Source organism: Cetorhinus maximus, chromosome 3, assembly GCF_964194155.1.
Source record: "Cetorhinus maximus chromosome 3, sCetMax3.hap1.1, whole genome shotgun sequence".
Taxonomy (NCBI): domain Eukaryota; kingdom Metazoa; phylum Chordata; class Chondrichthyes; order Lamniformes; family Cetorhinidae; genus Cetorhinus; species Cetorhinus maximus.
The window spans coordinates 121,928,036-121,945,756 of record NC_135881.1 but is presented as its reverse complement, the minus strand read 5'-3'; the positions used below and the strand labels follow the sequence as shown (position 1 = coordinate 121,945,756).

Below are 17,721 nucleotides of genomic sequence, written 5' to 3'. Positions count from 1 at the left end.
TCAGCTGTAAGAGGCTTAAGTGAAATTAATTTAAGCAACTTATGCCTACTGGAGTCAAATATAGCATAAGAAATGTTAATTTGCCACAACTGACATTGAGCAGTTATCACTTATGTCACAGGATAACTGGTTGTGTTGGAAATTATTATTGTTAATTATGTGCAGCAGGGGATGCTCTTTTGATATTGGGGTTACAGCACAAGTGGGCAAGACAGAATATGTTGGAGTGAATTGAACTGGCTCACGAAAGGCATCTGTGTCGCTGGGGACATCAGGAGGAAGTTAAGATGGGCTCCGACGGCTTTGAAGATGGAGATGTGTGTGCAGCCTTCTCCTCCCACCACTTGCTTAATTGTCCATTGTCATTCATGAATGGATATGATAGGGCTGCAGAGCTTCGATCAGATCCATTGGTTGTGGTTGGTTGTTTAGCATGCGTTGTCGCTTCATCAGGATGGCACCTTATTTTTAGGTGATGCTGCTCCTGGCAGGCTCACCTACACTCATCATTGAATCGGTTTTGATCCCCTGGCCTGTAGGCAAAGGCAGAATGAGGGGGGCATAGACCAGGCTATGAGTTTAGAGTTTGTAGTTGAATCCAGTTCTGTTACTGATGATGGTCCGCAGTGCCTCATGGATATCCAGTTTTAAGTTAATAAAGCTGTTCTGAAATGATCACATATAGCACAGTGGTACGGTCATACAATGGAAGATGTCCTCAATGTAAGACTGAATAACATCTCCACAAGCACTGTATGGTGGTTAGTCCTACCAATACTGTCATGGACAGAATCCTCCACGACAGTTAAGTTAGTGAAAACAAGGTCAAGTAGGTTTTTCACTCATCCTGGTTGCCTCACTACCTGCTGCAGGTCCAGCCTGGTAGGTATGTCCATCAGAACTCAGCCAGCAATAATCATGTTTAATTTTAAAAATCCCAGAAGGTGCCTTGCCTCTCCCAAAGGTGTCCTGGGACCTTTTCGAAAGAGGTACCTTACCTCTCCAAATGGGTTCCCTGACTATCCAAACACATCCACCAAGTTCAGACCTCCTCTTAACTTTTCTGTTCTAATCTGCACACTCCTGGTCTTCCAAAATCCCACTTCAGTGGAGGCAGCTGATGATTTAAATGGCCAGCTGCCTCCACAAATTGCACATGTGCGAACCCCGGCCCAACTCCAATCCCGCCCTAGTGAAGATGGGAAATGCCGTTTTCGGGGATGGTGCTTAGAATTTTCAGCCATTTCTGGGATTTTCACCATGATGGAGAGCCTCCATCCTGGCAAAAATCTGGGCCATTGTCACATTTACAGAATTATACCTTTCAGCCAATATTCTACACTCCTCCATCACCATCCCTGCGTACGACTTGTCTCACTGGAGTTGGGAGGGAGTCATCCTGAGTCCTTAACATTGACTCCGGACCCCATGAAACCTCGTGGCATCAGGTGATACATGTACAGGGAAACTTCCTGTTGATTACAACCTACTGCCCTCCCCCAGCTGATGAATCAGTACTCCATCACCTTGAACACCTCTTGGAAGAAGTACTAATAGTAACAAGGGCACAGAATGTACTCTATGTGAGGGATTTCATTGTCAATCACCAAGAATGACTCAGTAACAGAGCTTTGATCAGATCCTTTGGTCGTGGGGTCGCATAGCTCTGTCAATGGCATGATTATACACTTTTTATGCATAAACTCATTGGAACTGTCAAGCTGTCAAGGAACTGTCAAAGCTGTCAAGAAAGTGCCAAAGCTGTCAAGGAAGTGTCCAAGGATACCAGATGAGCTAAGGTAAGGGTAAAGGATTGCGGGTGCCGGTCAGGGGTTGGCATAAGGGGTATGAGGAGCCATTGGGGGTCAATAGGGGGGCATGGGTTTGCATATAGAATAGGGAGCGCCATGCGGGTTGGGTATGGGGGCATGCGGTGCCTTGGGTTGGCATGGATGGGGCACAGGGAGTGTGTAATGGAGTAAGGAGATATAAATGGTGAGGGCTGTTTTTTGTTTTAATCTTTTCTTTTATTTATTTGAACACATTGCCAGAGCACAGAGACAGGCGTCCGCACCTGGCAGGCTCATTTGGGGGTCCCCCACCTCGGCTCCTATTTCAGCCTGTCCCTTTCAGCCGAAACTCCGACCTGCGGAAGGGCATTTTTTGAAGTTGGGCTCGCAGAGCTGGGAGAGCTCCTGACTCTGTACACCCAGCCCGGGGATGAAAATCTGGGCCTATGTCAGGTTGTTGTATGACCAGTCTGTGAGACTGCTCTCCCAAATTTTTCACAAGTACCCTGACACTAGTGAAGTATGTTCAAGGCTGAGATCGATAGATTTCTACATGTTAAAAACATCAGGGGATACGGGAATAGTGCAGGAAGATGGTATTGAATTAGAATATCAGCCATGATCCCACTGAATGGCGGAGCGGCTCAAAGGGCTGAATGGTCTACTCCTGCTCCTATGTCTTATGTTCTTATGAGGGCTCTAAAGGATCGACTAAACTGGGCGTGCCTTTGTCGTGTCTGATGCCTGGGTCAATGCCAGGTGACCCATCCGCTTTTAGGCTAATTAGACATTTTCATTGTGGTTTCCGTGGTAGTTCAGAGGGCAGTTAAGAGTCAACCACATTGTTGTCGGTCTGGGTACGCTAACAGACCAGACCAGGTGAGGACGACAGATTTCCTTCCCTGAAAGATATCAGTGGATCAGATGCGTCTTTACAACAATGTGGTAGTTTCATGGGCCCCTTGCTGAAAGTAGCATATTTGATTTCAGATTTACTTAATTGAGCTGAATGTAAATTCTCCAGTAGTTGTGGTGAGATTTGAACTCGTCTCTGGATCACTAGTACAGGCCTCTGGATTACTAGTTACGGAACATAATAAATATGTTACTGGACTCCATTGATATTCTCAAAGTTCATTAGTATTTCATTCCCCAATATTGACATCCCTCACCTTGATGATTATAAAAAGGAAATGCCAAAAGACTAAAAACTTTCCTCTGCTACAGAGTATTGTCAACCTATGTACTTTAATGCATCTATTTTCACTGATAAAACTGAGAAATGAACACGGATTGTAATTTAATAGTCTTTTGACTATTTGGCAGCAATAAGGTGCCTCTTATTGGTAAATTAAATAGTTAAATGAATACCTTCATCAATAATCCTGACTCGTTTTATCAGCAGAGCTACAGCTGTTCAAAATACTGTATTTGGAATACTTGCCATCCTTCCACTCTCGGGTTGCAGGGTGTATAAAACCAAACATCTCATCTGTGCTGACGGCCTTTGGGTTAAGATCATTCCAGAGAGGTTTTCGTTTCACGTTTACATATGTCCTGAACAAAGTCTTTAATATCTATACATAGAAAGGATATTAATTCACATGTTAATTGTTAAAGTGGAACATATTACAGAAGTTTCATTGCTAAGATACTTAATTTTTCTATTAAAAATCAAATTTTGTATAAAAATGCATTTAAAATATTGATGCTGATACTGATTTCTGACACTACAGTAATACTGGTGTCTCAACGATGAGATCTTGAGGCTTGTATATTTAAGAATGAACTGTTTATTGTTACCTTTAACTATTTACAGATCCCAGGTTACTGTCATGCATGGTACTGTTACCTCCATGCAGGTTGGTTCCAGAATGTTCTTTCTAGACTATTCTCTCAGTCTATTACCATATGACTCTATACATCATACCGTGGGCAGTGCTATTCTCCAGTTGCATATTAACCCTTGCTCTGTCGAGCACCTTTACATTACAGTGGCATGCATGCAACATCCCCCTTCCTTCTCCAAAGAAAATGTTCCCTTCCAACGGATTGTACCTATTTGTGATACAATCTTTATTTGCTATCCCTGCTCCCCCATTTCAAGTCGCTGACTTTATAAATTCAGACAGTCTTGAGGCTTGACAGTTCTTCCACATCTCGGTCTATCAGATGTGAGGAATGATAGTACTCTGTGTTTCCAGTACTTGGTCATCTCCATTTGATTCGCTTTTTGCGCTCTTTCGAGTTATGTTTCTCTTTCTTAACAACTTGTCTGCTTCTTTCGAATACCATAGGTTTGTGTTCTTCCTTCCAAGGGGAATGTGCATTCCATTCATTCCTGGAGTGGCCTCAAATTTTATTTTTCCATAGTGCCTACCATGTTCTTGCTGAATGTTTCACAAATGGAATCTTCATTTCCACTTGTTTCACCATCTCAGCCAAACATTTGTTTGCTGTTTTATTTTCAAATCATTTTGCAAGCTTATGAATCCTTTCACGCAGCTCAGCTGTTTCCTCTTCTAGTGCCTCGTGCTTTAGTGTCAGATTTACATTTTCCGATCTCATTTCTGTCGTTTTGTTTTCTTACTGCAACAGAACTTTGTCCTTGTCCTTCATTTTGGATTCACTGTTGGCCAGGTCTGTCTCCGGCAAAGTCTTAACTTGTTTCAGTTCTGCAATTGTGCTACTCATGGCTTCATTATCCACTTGCAGCTTGGAAAGGTCTATGGCTTTCCCTTTCAATGCCTCTTTTTTTCCATTCAACTGCTTCCTCAGCTCCTCAGTCTCTTTCTTGTAGCTTTCAGCTTCTTTGTGTAATATTGAAGATTGCTGGGTCTTCTCTGCCAACTGGTTCTTCAGTTTGTTCAGAGTACCATTAAATTTATTTTTCTTCTCTTTGCAATTTTCTAGAGGAATAAACTTTATCCTAAGGAATTCCGAGCGTGTGAAGGTCTGTCAGCAGGTTTTCCTTTCCTTTGCGAAGCTCGCTTGCTTTATCTTGGATTCTCCTATAATTCAATATAGTCTGTTCACATTTCTTCTGCTGTGCTTCCATTCTGCTGTTTAAGACAGTCTTCATTTCTTCATGTTGCTGAAAGGCTATGCATTCCTTTTGTATTTGATTTTGAAGGACAATCAACTGTTTATTTTCTTGTTGACCTCTTGCCAACTCACTCTGGGCTTCAGTGCATCGTTTCGTTGCTACTGATAGTTCCAACGCAGCTTTTTCTGAAGTAACACTCAACATTCTTTTTAGCTCCTCATGTTTTTCCATTGCTACATATTGATTCTCCAAGGAGTCTTTCAGGGTCGCAACTTCTTTGCATGCCTTTTCTGCGTGCTGTTTTGCTTGGCTGTACATCTGGTTGAGTTTTCCCAGCTCCTGCTTTGACTTGCAAACTGTGGAATTGAGGGTTGTTGTTTCTCCTGATACCTTTGTGTTGTCTCTGAAATTTGTTTGTTCAAATCTTGAACAGCATGGCTTATTAAAGACTTTAGTTTATTGTGCATTTTCAAAGGTATATACTCAGCTTGAATCTTGCGCTGCAAATTTCCAGTTCAGCTCTGATGCAAAAATTTTCTTGTACAACAGCATAATTTACTTCCTGCACATTTTGCTTCTATTGAGTTACCTCAGAAAGGTTTCCTTCATTCATAGCCATCTGCTCACTCTGTACTGCCATCTATCTCCCCTACTCTGGGGAATTTGGACTTGCTTTCTCTGGGGTTTGCTGTCACCTTCATTCTTCAGTCTTTTGTTGCCCTCCCTCTGGGGTATTTTGTTCCCTTGGTGGTTTATTGGGAGTTGTCCTCTCTCTGGGGTCTCTTGCTGCCCTTGGTGTTTTATTGGGGGTGTGCTAGGCCTTCTTCTAGGGTCTGCACTCTCCACAACTTGAAGTTTAAAATACCTGTCAAAGTCTTTTAAAATCTCACCAAATGTTGTTGATTATTGATTTATATGTTTACTGTGGAGTATTTCACCAGCAAATAAACTGAGGAATAAAAAATTATTAACTTGTACTTCTTCTGATTCCTTACTTAATCCTGTAAGCTTCCTGTAAACCAAAAATTGTCTTCTCCAAGATCTCCCACTCTTTGGTCTGGTTTAGCCCTCTCCATAGCACAAATGCACTTGGCTCTTCCAATTTTCCATCTATGGCTGGTTTTTCCTTTTGTAGTTATGGCTTTAAATGTAATTATTGCTTTAAGACAGTGTGTGCGGTAACTGTTTTTTTTCACTCAGGCTGTAATTGCTAGGATACAGTTGGCTTCCCTCGTGTCTTTTTTTGGAGACTTGTTCCTGGGAGATTTTTGATTCAACTTTGAAAGGAAAGCTTTGCAAGTACTGTATTTTGCAACAAATGCATCAATGCAGGTACAGAGCGTTCCAACTGTTGGTGCTGTGCTGTTTTGCACTGGGCCGTAAGCCTGAATCTGCTCTCCTTATTTTAAAATGAGGGTGTTTGAAGCTATCTCCTTTCAGTTTAGAGTGTTTCTAAAACTAAGATTTCAGCATTTTGTTCTGTGTATGAAGGCAGGGATCTGACTCAAAAAGGGTTCCCTTTCTCTTAAACTCTGCAGGTTTTTTTTTATTACTGTGCTCTGCAGGTTTCTCTGTTCAACTCTGCCAGCCTTTTTCAGGTTTTTTTTACTTACAACTCTCTTTCAGCTGCCCTCTGGATGCTAAGCCCTTGGGACCGTCACCTATTCTAAAATGTAAGTACAGCTACTGTTGGCATTTTTGCCCACCATCTCATGGACTGTGTCACTCAGATTCTTGCAATGTTCAGAAGTGGACTTTCACTCACTCTGGTGGATTCCTCACTTCCAGGTCTGTAGTGAAGCGTCTACAGCACTATCTTCAAGTTTTTTTCTAGGGTGCACGTCTCTCTAGTTAGGCTTCAGCTGCTTGTATTTTTTCATACCTTGGGATGCTGTTCTGGGTTCATGTTTTTAGCTACCAACTTTCATATCACCATGGATCCCCATGTCGGATTATGATAGCATCTCTAATATGATATCTTGTAAAAGTTCCCAACACTGTCAACCATGTTGTATTATAGTGTGCCGTGATGTATCAACGAAGAGATCTTGAGACTTGTATATTTAAAAATGAACTGTTTATTGTTACCTTTAACTATTTACAGATTCCAAATTATTACATTATTATCATAATACTATTATGCATGGTGCTGTAACCTCCATGTAGGCTGGTTCCAGAGTGTTCTTTCTAGACTGTTCTCTCAGTCTATTACCATGTGACTCTATACATCACACTGTGGGCAGTGCAAATTCTCCAGTCCCACATTAACCCTTGCTCTGCCGAGCACCTTTACATTGCAGTGGCATGCAGGCACATACAACATCATACAACAATTCCCATTCCAGGATTTTAAAGGAAATAGGTGAGAACATTGCAGATACTCTAACCATGATCTTTCAAAGTTTTACTGATTCAGGGATCATTCCTTTAGGCTGGAAATTTTCTCATGCTACTATGCTATTTAAGAAGGTTGAAAGCGGGAAACCAGAGAATTATAAAACAGTTAGCCTACTGTCTGTTGTTGGAAAATTACTTATTAAAGATAGAGTGACTGGATACTTTCAAAATTTTGAGCTGATTGGAGACAGCCAGTGTGGATTTGTAAAGGTAAGGTCATGCCTGATGTACCTGACTGAATTTTTTCAAAGAGGTGTCTGATGTAGCGCACAGGGGAATGTCTATGGATGTTATTTATACGGTCTTTCAGGATATATTACATAAAGTCACTCATGAGAGACTGTTAATAAAAGCAAATCTTATGGAACTAAAGGTAGATTATTTACCTGGTTGGAAAATTGGTGGAGCAATAGGAGACAGGGAGTAGGAATAGTGGGAAAGTACTCAAATTGGTAGGATGTGACTAGTGGCACTTCACAAGAATCTGTGTTGCAGCCTCAACTATTTGCTAGTGGTGATCATTGCTGGGGCTGCACATGCAGGATGGTGGCACATTGATGGCTGTGTGCCCTTGAAGACAGTTAAGTGCTGTTTGGAGATGTCGGACTTGGCAGGCAGGGCAGGGGTGGTGTGCTTTGGTGGGCAGGTGGTGCCATTTGGCTCCCTCTGATTGGTCAAGCAGTTCTTGGGGATGGGAACCTGTCCTTATTAAGGGTGCCAGCCCTGGCGGCAGCCATTGAGTTGGCTGCCACAAGCAACGTGTGGACCCACTGCAACGGAGTTGCCTCCTGCCTTTGGACGACAGTGGGACTTCTGGTACATCAGAAAAATTCTGTCCCCGTCTCCATACACAGATATGCATAAAATTCAACAGGTTGGTTGAAACCCAATAGACTGTCCTTTTAAGCTTATATATAGACATGGTTTTCCTGAGTGAATTTTGAATTAGAAGCCTTTTTTGTTAAATCTTTGCAACTAAAAATGAATGTAGGAGAAAACAAGAACCATGTAGCTAAGTGAGAAGCTATATGTTAGTATATAGTTTTGAGCATGAATATAATTTCAGTAAATAATCTAACAAATATAAGACCATAGTGGATACCCTGGTTATAGTGGGCAGGATTTTGTCACCTCAATCCCTGCCAAAATGACAGGACCATTAGAAAGCCAGGAACACTGCCGAACGCCCCATTGCGCTTAGCCATGGCTCGTTAACTGAGCCATGATATTAGCATCTCAATTCCGGGTTGTCCAACCATCATGGAGGGCTGGCGAACTGACGCACCAAATCATTCAATGAAAGGTTTCCTATTTAAACCGGCCCCTGCAGGGCTCACAATGGAAGCAATAAATGTAGCTGTGCAAAGGAGAAAACTCTCTCATGATGGAAACAAGAAGTGGGTAGACCGCCCCTCCAGTTCTCAGACTTTTCCTGGAGGTAATGATTGATGGCAGTGAGGGCCAGGACATAAATCCTCTGCCCTGAGGATGGGTGGAGAAGGACAGCCAGGCTGTAGCTGAAAGCAGCAGAGGCTGTGAGCAGCAGCATTGTGCTGCCCAGGACCTGGATCCAGTGCTGGAAAATATTGGAACATAGAGGTAGGAGTAGGCCATTCAGCTCTTCAAACCTGTTTCACCCTTTGATAAAATAATGTGTCTGATTCCCATAACCCTTGACTCCCTATCTATCTCAGTCTTGAATAAATTCAATGACCCAGCCTCCACTGCTTTCTATGGAAGAGAGTTCCACTGGCTCACAGTCCTCAGAGAAAAGAATTTCTCCCCACCTCCATCTTAAAAAGGACACCTCTTATTTTTAAACTGTGTCCACTAGTTCTAGATCCTCTACGAGAGTAAACATCCTCCCCGTCTCCACCCTATCATGTACCCTCAGGATTTTATATGTTTCAACAAGATCACCCTTCATTCTTCTGAACTTCAATGGGTATAGGCTCAGCCTGTTCAATCGTTCATAAGATAAGCCCTTCAACCCATGAATGAGTTAAGTGAACATTCTCTGTACTGCTTCTACAATTATATCCTTTTCTAAATAAGGAGTCCAAAGCTGTACAGTGTACTCCAGATGAGGTCTCACCAAGACACTGTACAGCTGCAGTAAAACTTCCCTACTTTTCCCTTGTAATAAATACCAACATTCTCTTTGCCTTCCTAATCACTTGCAGTACCTGCATATTAACGTTTTGTGATTAATGTACCAGGGCACCCAGATTCCTCTGTACCACTGAGTTCTGCAATCTCTCTCCATTTAAATAATATGCTGCTTTTCTATTCTTCCTCCCACAGTGGACCAGTTCACATTTTTCCACATTATACTTCATCTGCCAAATGCGTGCCCACTCATTTAACCTATCTAAATCCCTTTGTAGACTCTTTACATCCTCTTGACAACTTACTTTCCTACCTATCTTGATGTCATTGGCAAATTTAGCAACAATACATTTGGTCCACTCACCCAGGTCATTGGCATAGATTGTAAATAGTTGAGGCTCCGACACTGATACCTGTGGCGCTTAGTTGCAGCTTGCCAACATGAAAAGACCCATTTATATCTGCTCTCTACTCCCTGTTAGCTAACCATTCCTCTAGCCATGCTAATATGTTACCCCCTACACCATGAGCTGTTATTTTGCATAGCAATCTTTGAGGTGGAACCATATCAAATGCTTTTTGGAAATACAAGTACACCACATCTACAGGCTTCCCTTTATTCACGTCGCTTGTTACTTCCTTAAAGAACTTTAATAAATTAGTTAAACATGACTTCCCTTTCACAAAACCATGTTGACTCTGCCTGATCCCATTATGATTTTCCAAGTATCCTGCTATAACCTCCCCCTCCTTAATAACAGATTCTAGCTATTTCCTTATGACTGATGTTAGGCTAACAGGTCTGTAGTTTTCTGCTTTCTGCCTCTCTCCTTTCTTGAATAAAGGTTTGCTATTTTCCAATCCACTGGGACCCTTCCAGAATCTAAGGAATTTTGAAAGATTATAACCAATGCCTCTATTAAATCTGCAATCACTTCTTTTAAGACCCTAGACGCAGGCCATCAAGTCCTCAGTACTTATCATCCTTTAGGTATAATAGTTTTCTCGGTACCTTTTCCCTTGTGATGGTGATTGCTTTAATTCCTGCCTTCCTTTCACCTCTTGATTTTCAAGTATCTTTGAGAGGTTTTCTAAGTCTTCTACAGTGAAGACAGCAACAAAATACCTGTTCAATGCTTTCACCATTTCCTTGTTTTCCATGATTAATTCCTCAGACTCACTCTTTAGAAGACTGACACCCACTTTAGTTCTGAAGAAGGTTCATACATTAACTCTGTTTCTCTCTCCACAGATGCTGCTAGACCTGCTGAGTTTTTGCAGCATTTTCTGTTTTTGTTTCAGATTTCCAGCATCTGCAGTATTTTGCCTTTACCCACTTTAGTTACTATTTTCCTTTTTAAATACTTGTACGAACTCTTACTATCTTTTTATATTTCTAGCTAGCTTTCTCTCATACTCTAATTTCTCCCCTTTTTTTTAGTCTTACTTTGCTGGTTCTTAAAATCTGTCCAATCTTCTGACCTACTATTAATCTTCGCAGAATTGTACAGTGTTTCTTTCAATTTGATACTATTCTTAACTTCCTTATTTAGCCATGGGTAATGCAGCCTTAACAAAGAGCCTTTCTATCTCATTGGGATAAGTCTTTGCTGAGAGTTATTAAGTATCTCCTCAAAGTCTGCTACTGCATCTCTGCTGTCCTACCTTTTAATCTAGTTTCCCAGTTCAGTTTAGCCAAACTCGTGCCTTCATCTCCTTATAATTACCTTTATTTAGGTGTAAAACACTAGACTTTGACCCACACTTCTCAACTTCGAACTGATTGTGAAATTATACCATGTCATGATCGCTGTCGCCCAGAGGTTCCTTTACTCTGAGGCTATTGATTAATCCTGTCTCACTGAACATTACCAGGTATAGAATAGCCTGCTGCCTGGTTGGCCCTAGAACACACCGCTTAAAGAAACTGGCCCAAATGCACTCAATGAAGTCATAAGAAAAAGGTTTACTGATCTCATTAGGTCTGGCACATTCAGCTGGCAGCCATCGCTCTCTCAGCTCGCTAGCATTCCCTTGCACAATACTCTCTGACCAACATAGATTGCTGTCACACACATTCCTTTCTCTACATCCTCCTCTTCAAATCTCCATCTCAACAGCCAATACTCACATTCTATTACCCCTCACACCCATTCCTCAAAATCACTCACTTCAAACGTTCTCATTCCATCCTCAAAACACATTCTACTTCTCACGCTCATAATTCTCTGCCTTCTCTCATTGCAGAAGAGAGGCCATGGCTCGAGAGAGAGAGAGAGAGAGAGAGAGAGAGGCAGAGAACCGTGGCTGGATCCGCAGACATAGGCACACTGACTGCCCTTGAGATTGGCAGAATGGCAATAAGTACCAGGTGTCAGTGATGGAGAGGAGGGTGGCTCAAAAACCTGGTGATAAAATGTGATGATGCATTGCTTATGGCACTTAACTGTCACTCATGTTGAATGGAAGTCACCAATATATGAGCTCTCTCAATCTGCCCTATGCCAAGATTGTAACCCTTTCCACCTACTTTCAGCACAAACTCATGTCTTCCATCTCCCACAGGTCCTCCACAGATCCTGATAGAGAGGATGTAGGATCATTGCTCTGAGGGTGCACTGTCACATTACTCTTGCTTAGCCTCAACCAGCGCAGACATATAACCTCGATGGGCCAGGCATACAGATAGATAGCGTGGCATATGGTAAGGAGCACATGTGAGTAGGAGCAGGTGCTGGAGAAGAGAAAGCAGTGGAGAGTACATGTAGGAAGGCACAGGGCACTTCCAACTCTGCTCAGCTGTACACAGATTCTGAGTCTTGGGGCCATGCATGAAAAAGGAACTTGTGGAACAGCAACAGAAAGTACATATACTGCTGTCAACATTTCCAGAGGTGGTGCATATCACTGGAGAGAGAATAGAAGAACCATCTTAAACAACAGGGCCATGATATCTCGGGCATTTGCATTATGTTCACCTCCACGCAAAGTGTGGCTACTGCTTGGAGAATCAAACAGTGTAGTCCTCCAAGTGTCTGCTGAAACTAAGCAATGGCCTGCACACTCTGGCTGCCACTTTACACAGGATGGAGCAAAGCCTTACCTTAGTGGCTCAAAGGCTCACTGATATACAGCAAAATGCTCTCCAACTCTTAGTTATCAGAGAAGTGCAGCTGGGCCAAGAGAGGAAAGATGGAGAAAGGACACAAGGTAGTACAACTCTTCTCAAGGTGTTCCCACTCCTCATCCCTTGTGCCCCGACCACCACACAGAGGTGTACACACTACCTCCTGGCCTGGCAAAGGTGAAACAGTCTACTGCAGGATTGCTATGGGGCTCCAAAACCCAGAAGACATCGCCACAGGTGCATCGCATATCAGAGTCGGGCAATGAGCAGCCTGCCTCCAGCTCTGCTGAAGCCTCAGGGGTTGCACCACACAGAAGTAGTAGAAAGCGTAAGAGGATGACATCTAAGTTGCACAAGGGGATTCTTGGGTACTTAATACAATGTTAAAGTTTTAATAATAATCTTTATTTCAATGAAAACATTAGTCAGTGTGAACTCGACATTCTCATGATTTCAACTTTGTTGAATCCCCCATTAATCCTAACCAGTTTCTTCCAGTGAATACAATGATCAACCTTGATGAGAAGAAAACGGTGTGAGTGTGTTGGTTTGCTGATGGACTCTACAAATGAGGTATGCTGGGGAGTGGGGGTAGTGGCACAGTGTTTTTGATGGCATTCTTGTATTTCTGCAAGTGTATTCTTCAAGTAACGCATACCTGGGTGAGTTCATAACAGATTTCTCTGGTAGCCAGGTATACGGCTGAAGGCACCAAGGGCACGTCAGGCTCCTCATCCTCCTCCTTGGATACTAGGCACTCTCCAATTCCTCTTGTGTCAACTCCACTCCTCTTTGCAGCGCTTTGTTAGCAAGGGCACAGCAGACTACAACAATCCTAGAGATTCTTGATGGGGCATACTGAAGGGGTCCTCCTGATCTGCCCAGGTATCGGAACCTCATCTTGAGTGACCCAATGGCTTGCTCTATTGTATCCCTGGTGAAAATATGGTTCCTGCTTTATCTCTCCTCTGACTCAGTGGAAGTGCTCCTCTCATGGGTCAGCAGCCAGTCTTCAGTGGGTGGCTCCTGTCTCCCAGCAGCCAGCCACTGTAGTTGGTTGGTGAAGAGAACACCTGCGGCAGGTTTGTTTGGCGAAAGAGTCATGGCAACTCCCTGGATTCTCATACAGACATGCATGGTCACTTTGTGGTAATCACAAAGAGGCTGAAGAATAAGAGAATGCAAGTCCTTTCAATTCATGAGGACTCTAGGCTGATCTGAGGGAGCCTTGAATGCCACATATATGCAATCAATCACCCCTTGCACCTGTGGAAATCCATTCAATGCAGTAAAGCCAACTGTGCTCTGAGCTCAATTGGCCTCATTTGCAGCTAGTTTGATATAGTTGGCAGCCATGACAAACAGGGCATTGGTGATCTGGCTGATCCCTTATGGGCAACAGATTGTGATATCCTGCATATGTCTCCAGCAGATCCCTGGAAGGAGCTGTAGGCAAAGAAATTCAAGGCTATGGTGACCTTGACAACTAGCAATGCATGGCCACCTGGTCCTCTTGGCAGATATCTGGTTCTATGGGCTACAGATGTCTGCAACTACCTCCCGCGAGAGCCTTAGTTTCCTGTGTCAGTTGTACTGACAAGTTGAGGAACTCAACTTTGACCTATGTCCTGTGCTGGGTATGTCAGTTCTTTTGAGCACCAGCTCCCCATCCATCCCTCTGTTCTGTGGAGCGGTATATGGCTGCAGAGAAGGCAGCTGCTGCTGCTCTAGCTGTTGCAGCTCCAGGAGTGGCTGAGCCTGCTGCTCCTTCTCAGAGGTCAAATGCTACTGTTGCATAGTTTGCTCTCATGTTGCAGGGAAGTCTGACAGTCAGGAAGTTGAGATTTAGCTAAGTAAACTCCAAAGCACTTGAAAGTTAGTGCACAAAGTTGCAATTCCCTCTGAAAGCAGTGATCTCAGTCGTGAGCATAACTACTTCTTTCTGTGCTAGGGTTTCACTGTGGCATACCACAAGATTGCCAGTTTCAGTCTTTATAGTGTCCCAAGCAGATAAAGTCCAGTCAGCAATGACTTCCCACTTTTCACTCAACTGTTCCATCCTGATGAAAACATGGAACCCACTGCTGACAGTTAAATTCAGATTTTTTATTGAATTCAAATTCCACCATCTGGCGTGGTGGGATTCGAACCTGGGTCCCTAGAGCATTACCCTGGGTTACTAGTCCAGCGATAATACCACTTAAAGTTAAATGCAGGGTTTTAAAGACAGACTTAATTGGCTATTTGCCAATCTTAATCAGTTTCCCGGCAGCTGGACAGAGGATCCTCACTCGCATCAGAAAGCGCCCAGGTGAAAACTGGAAGAGGGCAGAATGATGTGGGATCCCATTCCAACATCACTTTTAGGGGGGTTTAATTTCCTGCATACATCCAAACCTACTTTCCCTTTGCCTGCAAAAATTCTCATCAGTATTTCAGCATGAAAGTTCTGCACTGTAACCAGGGACAAACAAATTTAAACATAAGCCATATTCTGGTGCTTTTACCTATAGTTCAAATTATTCAAAAATGCCTGTTGACAATACAGATACAATTGTACTTGTCAATCAACAGTGAAAACTGTTATCTTACTTTACAAATGCTACTCCTTTAAAACTTTATAATAAATTTTGAAGTTAAATTAGGAAAACATTACACTTCATCATTTTACTGTTTTCCCTCTCAGTTTAATGTAAAAGTCCTATAAGTATCTCACTTTATTATAGCAGTTCAGTTTTAATAACAGAGTAATCACAAAGTCATTTACACTACGGCTTTTTTATTAAACAAAACATTTTCAATTCAAGGCATGCTATCTGATAATAAATTCCAGCATGCAATTACATGCCTAGTTTTATTCAGTGCGTGCTCATGAACAGAGATTATTACTTTCTTGAGGACAGGAACTTTCAAACATACTCACATTGTTAAAGCACATATCTGGGGCTTATAACAATCGATTAAAAAATCATTTGCACATAACTATCCTATTTTTGTTAAATTGATTTTTACAACTCAAAATCAATATATGCAAAAGTAAGGACAGCAGTGATAGCTATTGACAGTTAAAGTATTTGGAGATATGGCGGGGGGGGGGGGGGGAGAACTGATCTGTTTGCTGTGTGTGGTGCATTTTAAGTAAAGTACATATATAGTTTCAATTATGATACTGAGAAAATGTGCATTACCAGGTGTACGAGGTCACTAGATACAGCTATAGGAATAATCCTCCCCATGGTTACTTTGATTATTGTTACTGTCTTTGAATTATAGATCTGCATGAGGTTCTATCTGGAATTGCTTTGTGATATATTAATTACATAGAATTTACTGCACAGAAACAGGTCATTTGGTTTGCTGACAGTATTTATGCCCATACAAGCCTCCTCTCACTCTATTTACTTAATCTCATTCTATCACCATATCCTCCTATTCCTTTCTCCCTCATGTACTTATCCAGCTCCCCCTTAAATGCATCTATACTACTTCCCTCAACCACTTGAGGTGGTAGTGAGTCCACATTCTCACCACTCATTTCTCATGAATTCCTTCCTGGGTTTATTAGTGGGCATCTTATATTTATGAGCCCTAGCCTTGGATCTCCCACACGTGAAAACATCTTCTCTACATCTACCCTATAGAACTCCTTCATGATGTTAAAGACCTCTATCTGGTCACCTCTCAGTCTTCCCTTTTCTAGAAAAGGAGATCCACCTTGTTCAGTCTTCCCTGAAAGCTGCATCCTCTCAGTTCTGATACCATCTTTACAAATCTTTTTTCACTTTCACCAGTGCTTCAATATCCTTTTTGCAATATGAAGCCAGGACTCTGCACAGTATGGGTTGCACAATGACGTCACTCAATGCCTGCAGCTCGAGGAGCCATCCTCTACACTTCTAGCCTGCTCCCTCCACCGCCTCTCGCTCACTTCCTCTGCACGACTCTTCTCTGTCCTGCATATTTCTCACCCCTTTCCAATCACAAGTGGAAGTTTTATTTTATCCAAACGCAGGAGCTTTCGTTTCTGAGTTTCAGTTGGTTGATCAAAAACATGGTTTCTGAGTGTTTTCCTTGTTCCACTTTTAAGAATTTCAAGTTGTTAGGAAAAATGAGAAGATTTTAAACCCCGTGAATCATTAACTTCTGCAGCTATAAGATTACTGGTGGTGCACTTGATTTAGTTCTTCATAAAGAATCCAGGCTGAAAGGGGATATCTACGTTGCCATCTCACTTCCTACTGTTCCAAGATTTCGTCCACATGCTCCTGCACCTCAGCTTCTCACCTGATGGTTATAAGGCTGTCCCTTCACGATGACAAGGCTGTGCAGCATGCAGCATTTCACCACGAATCTAGAGCCCCACTCAGCTGAGTACTGCAGGAATCCTCCAATGTGGTCCAAGCAGTGGGATTGTTGCTTTAGCATGCCAAAGATCAGCTCCAAAACATTTTGGCAGTTTGCTCTCATTGCATGCATGCTGTGCATTGCCTTCATACTGGAGTCTTTAGCCATTTTATCAACTGATAGCCTTGACATCTAGTAGCCACCCACTGATTTTTTTTATGGTGGCTGAAATACATCTGGTACATCAGACTGTCGTAGAATGAAAGTACCCTTGACTGCAGCCAGGATACTTTGCACTGACCTGCATGATGTGCTGCCTGTGGTAACACACCAGCTGCACACTGAGTGGAATCCCGTTTCTTATTCTGGTACATAGCAGAGTTGAAAGTGATGCATTTGCAGTTAATGGCGTCCTGAACCATAGAGAAGCCTGCAACCCCTTGTGCAAACTTCAAATACACAACAACCGACAACAAATAGGAGCAGGGATAGACCATATGGCCCGTCGAGTCTGCTCCACCATTCAATACGGTCATGACTGATTTGGGCTTCAACTCCAGTTTCCAAACAGCTCCACATATCCCTTGATTCTCAGAGACCAAAAATCTGTCTATTCAACAATGAAGCATCCACGACCCTCTGGGGTAGAGAATTCCAACGGTCTCCTCTATATTGAACATAAAACATAGAACTAGGAGCAGGAGTAGGCAATTCAGCCCCTCGAGCCTGCCCCGCCATTCATGACGTTCATGGCTGATCTCATTTCGGCCTCAACTCCAATTTCCCGCCCTCTCCCTGTAATCTTTCAACCCATTACTAATTAAAAATCTGTCTATCTCCTCCTCAAATTTATTCAGCGTCCCAGCATCCACTGCACTCTGAGGTAGTGAATTCCACAGATTCACGAC

At 42.6% G+C, this 17,721-nt stretch overlaps 1 protein-coding gene across 1 annotated transcript in view; it reads right to left on the bottom strand.

Annotated features, from left to right (window-relative positions):
• Positions 1-17,721, bottom strand: part of LOC144678871 (dynein axonemal heavy chain 11-like) — a 552,140-nt gene that overhangs the window by 281,095 nt on the left and 253,324 nt on the right. Inside the window, exon 40 of the mRNA XM_078538870.1 lies at positions 3,235-3,367. Coding sequence (XP_078394996.1) covers positions 3,235-3,367 — 133 coding nt within the window. The remainder of the gene's footprint in view (positions 1-3,234; positions 3,368-17,721) is intronic.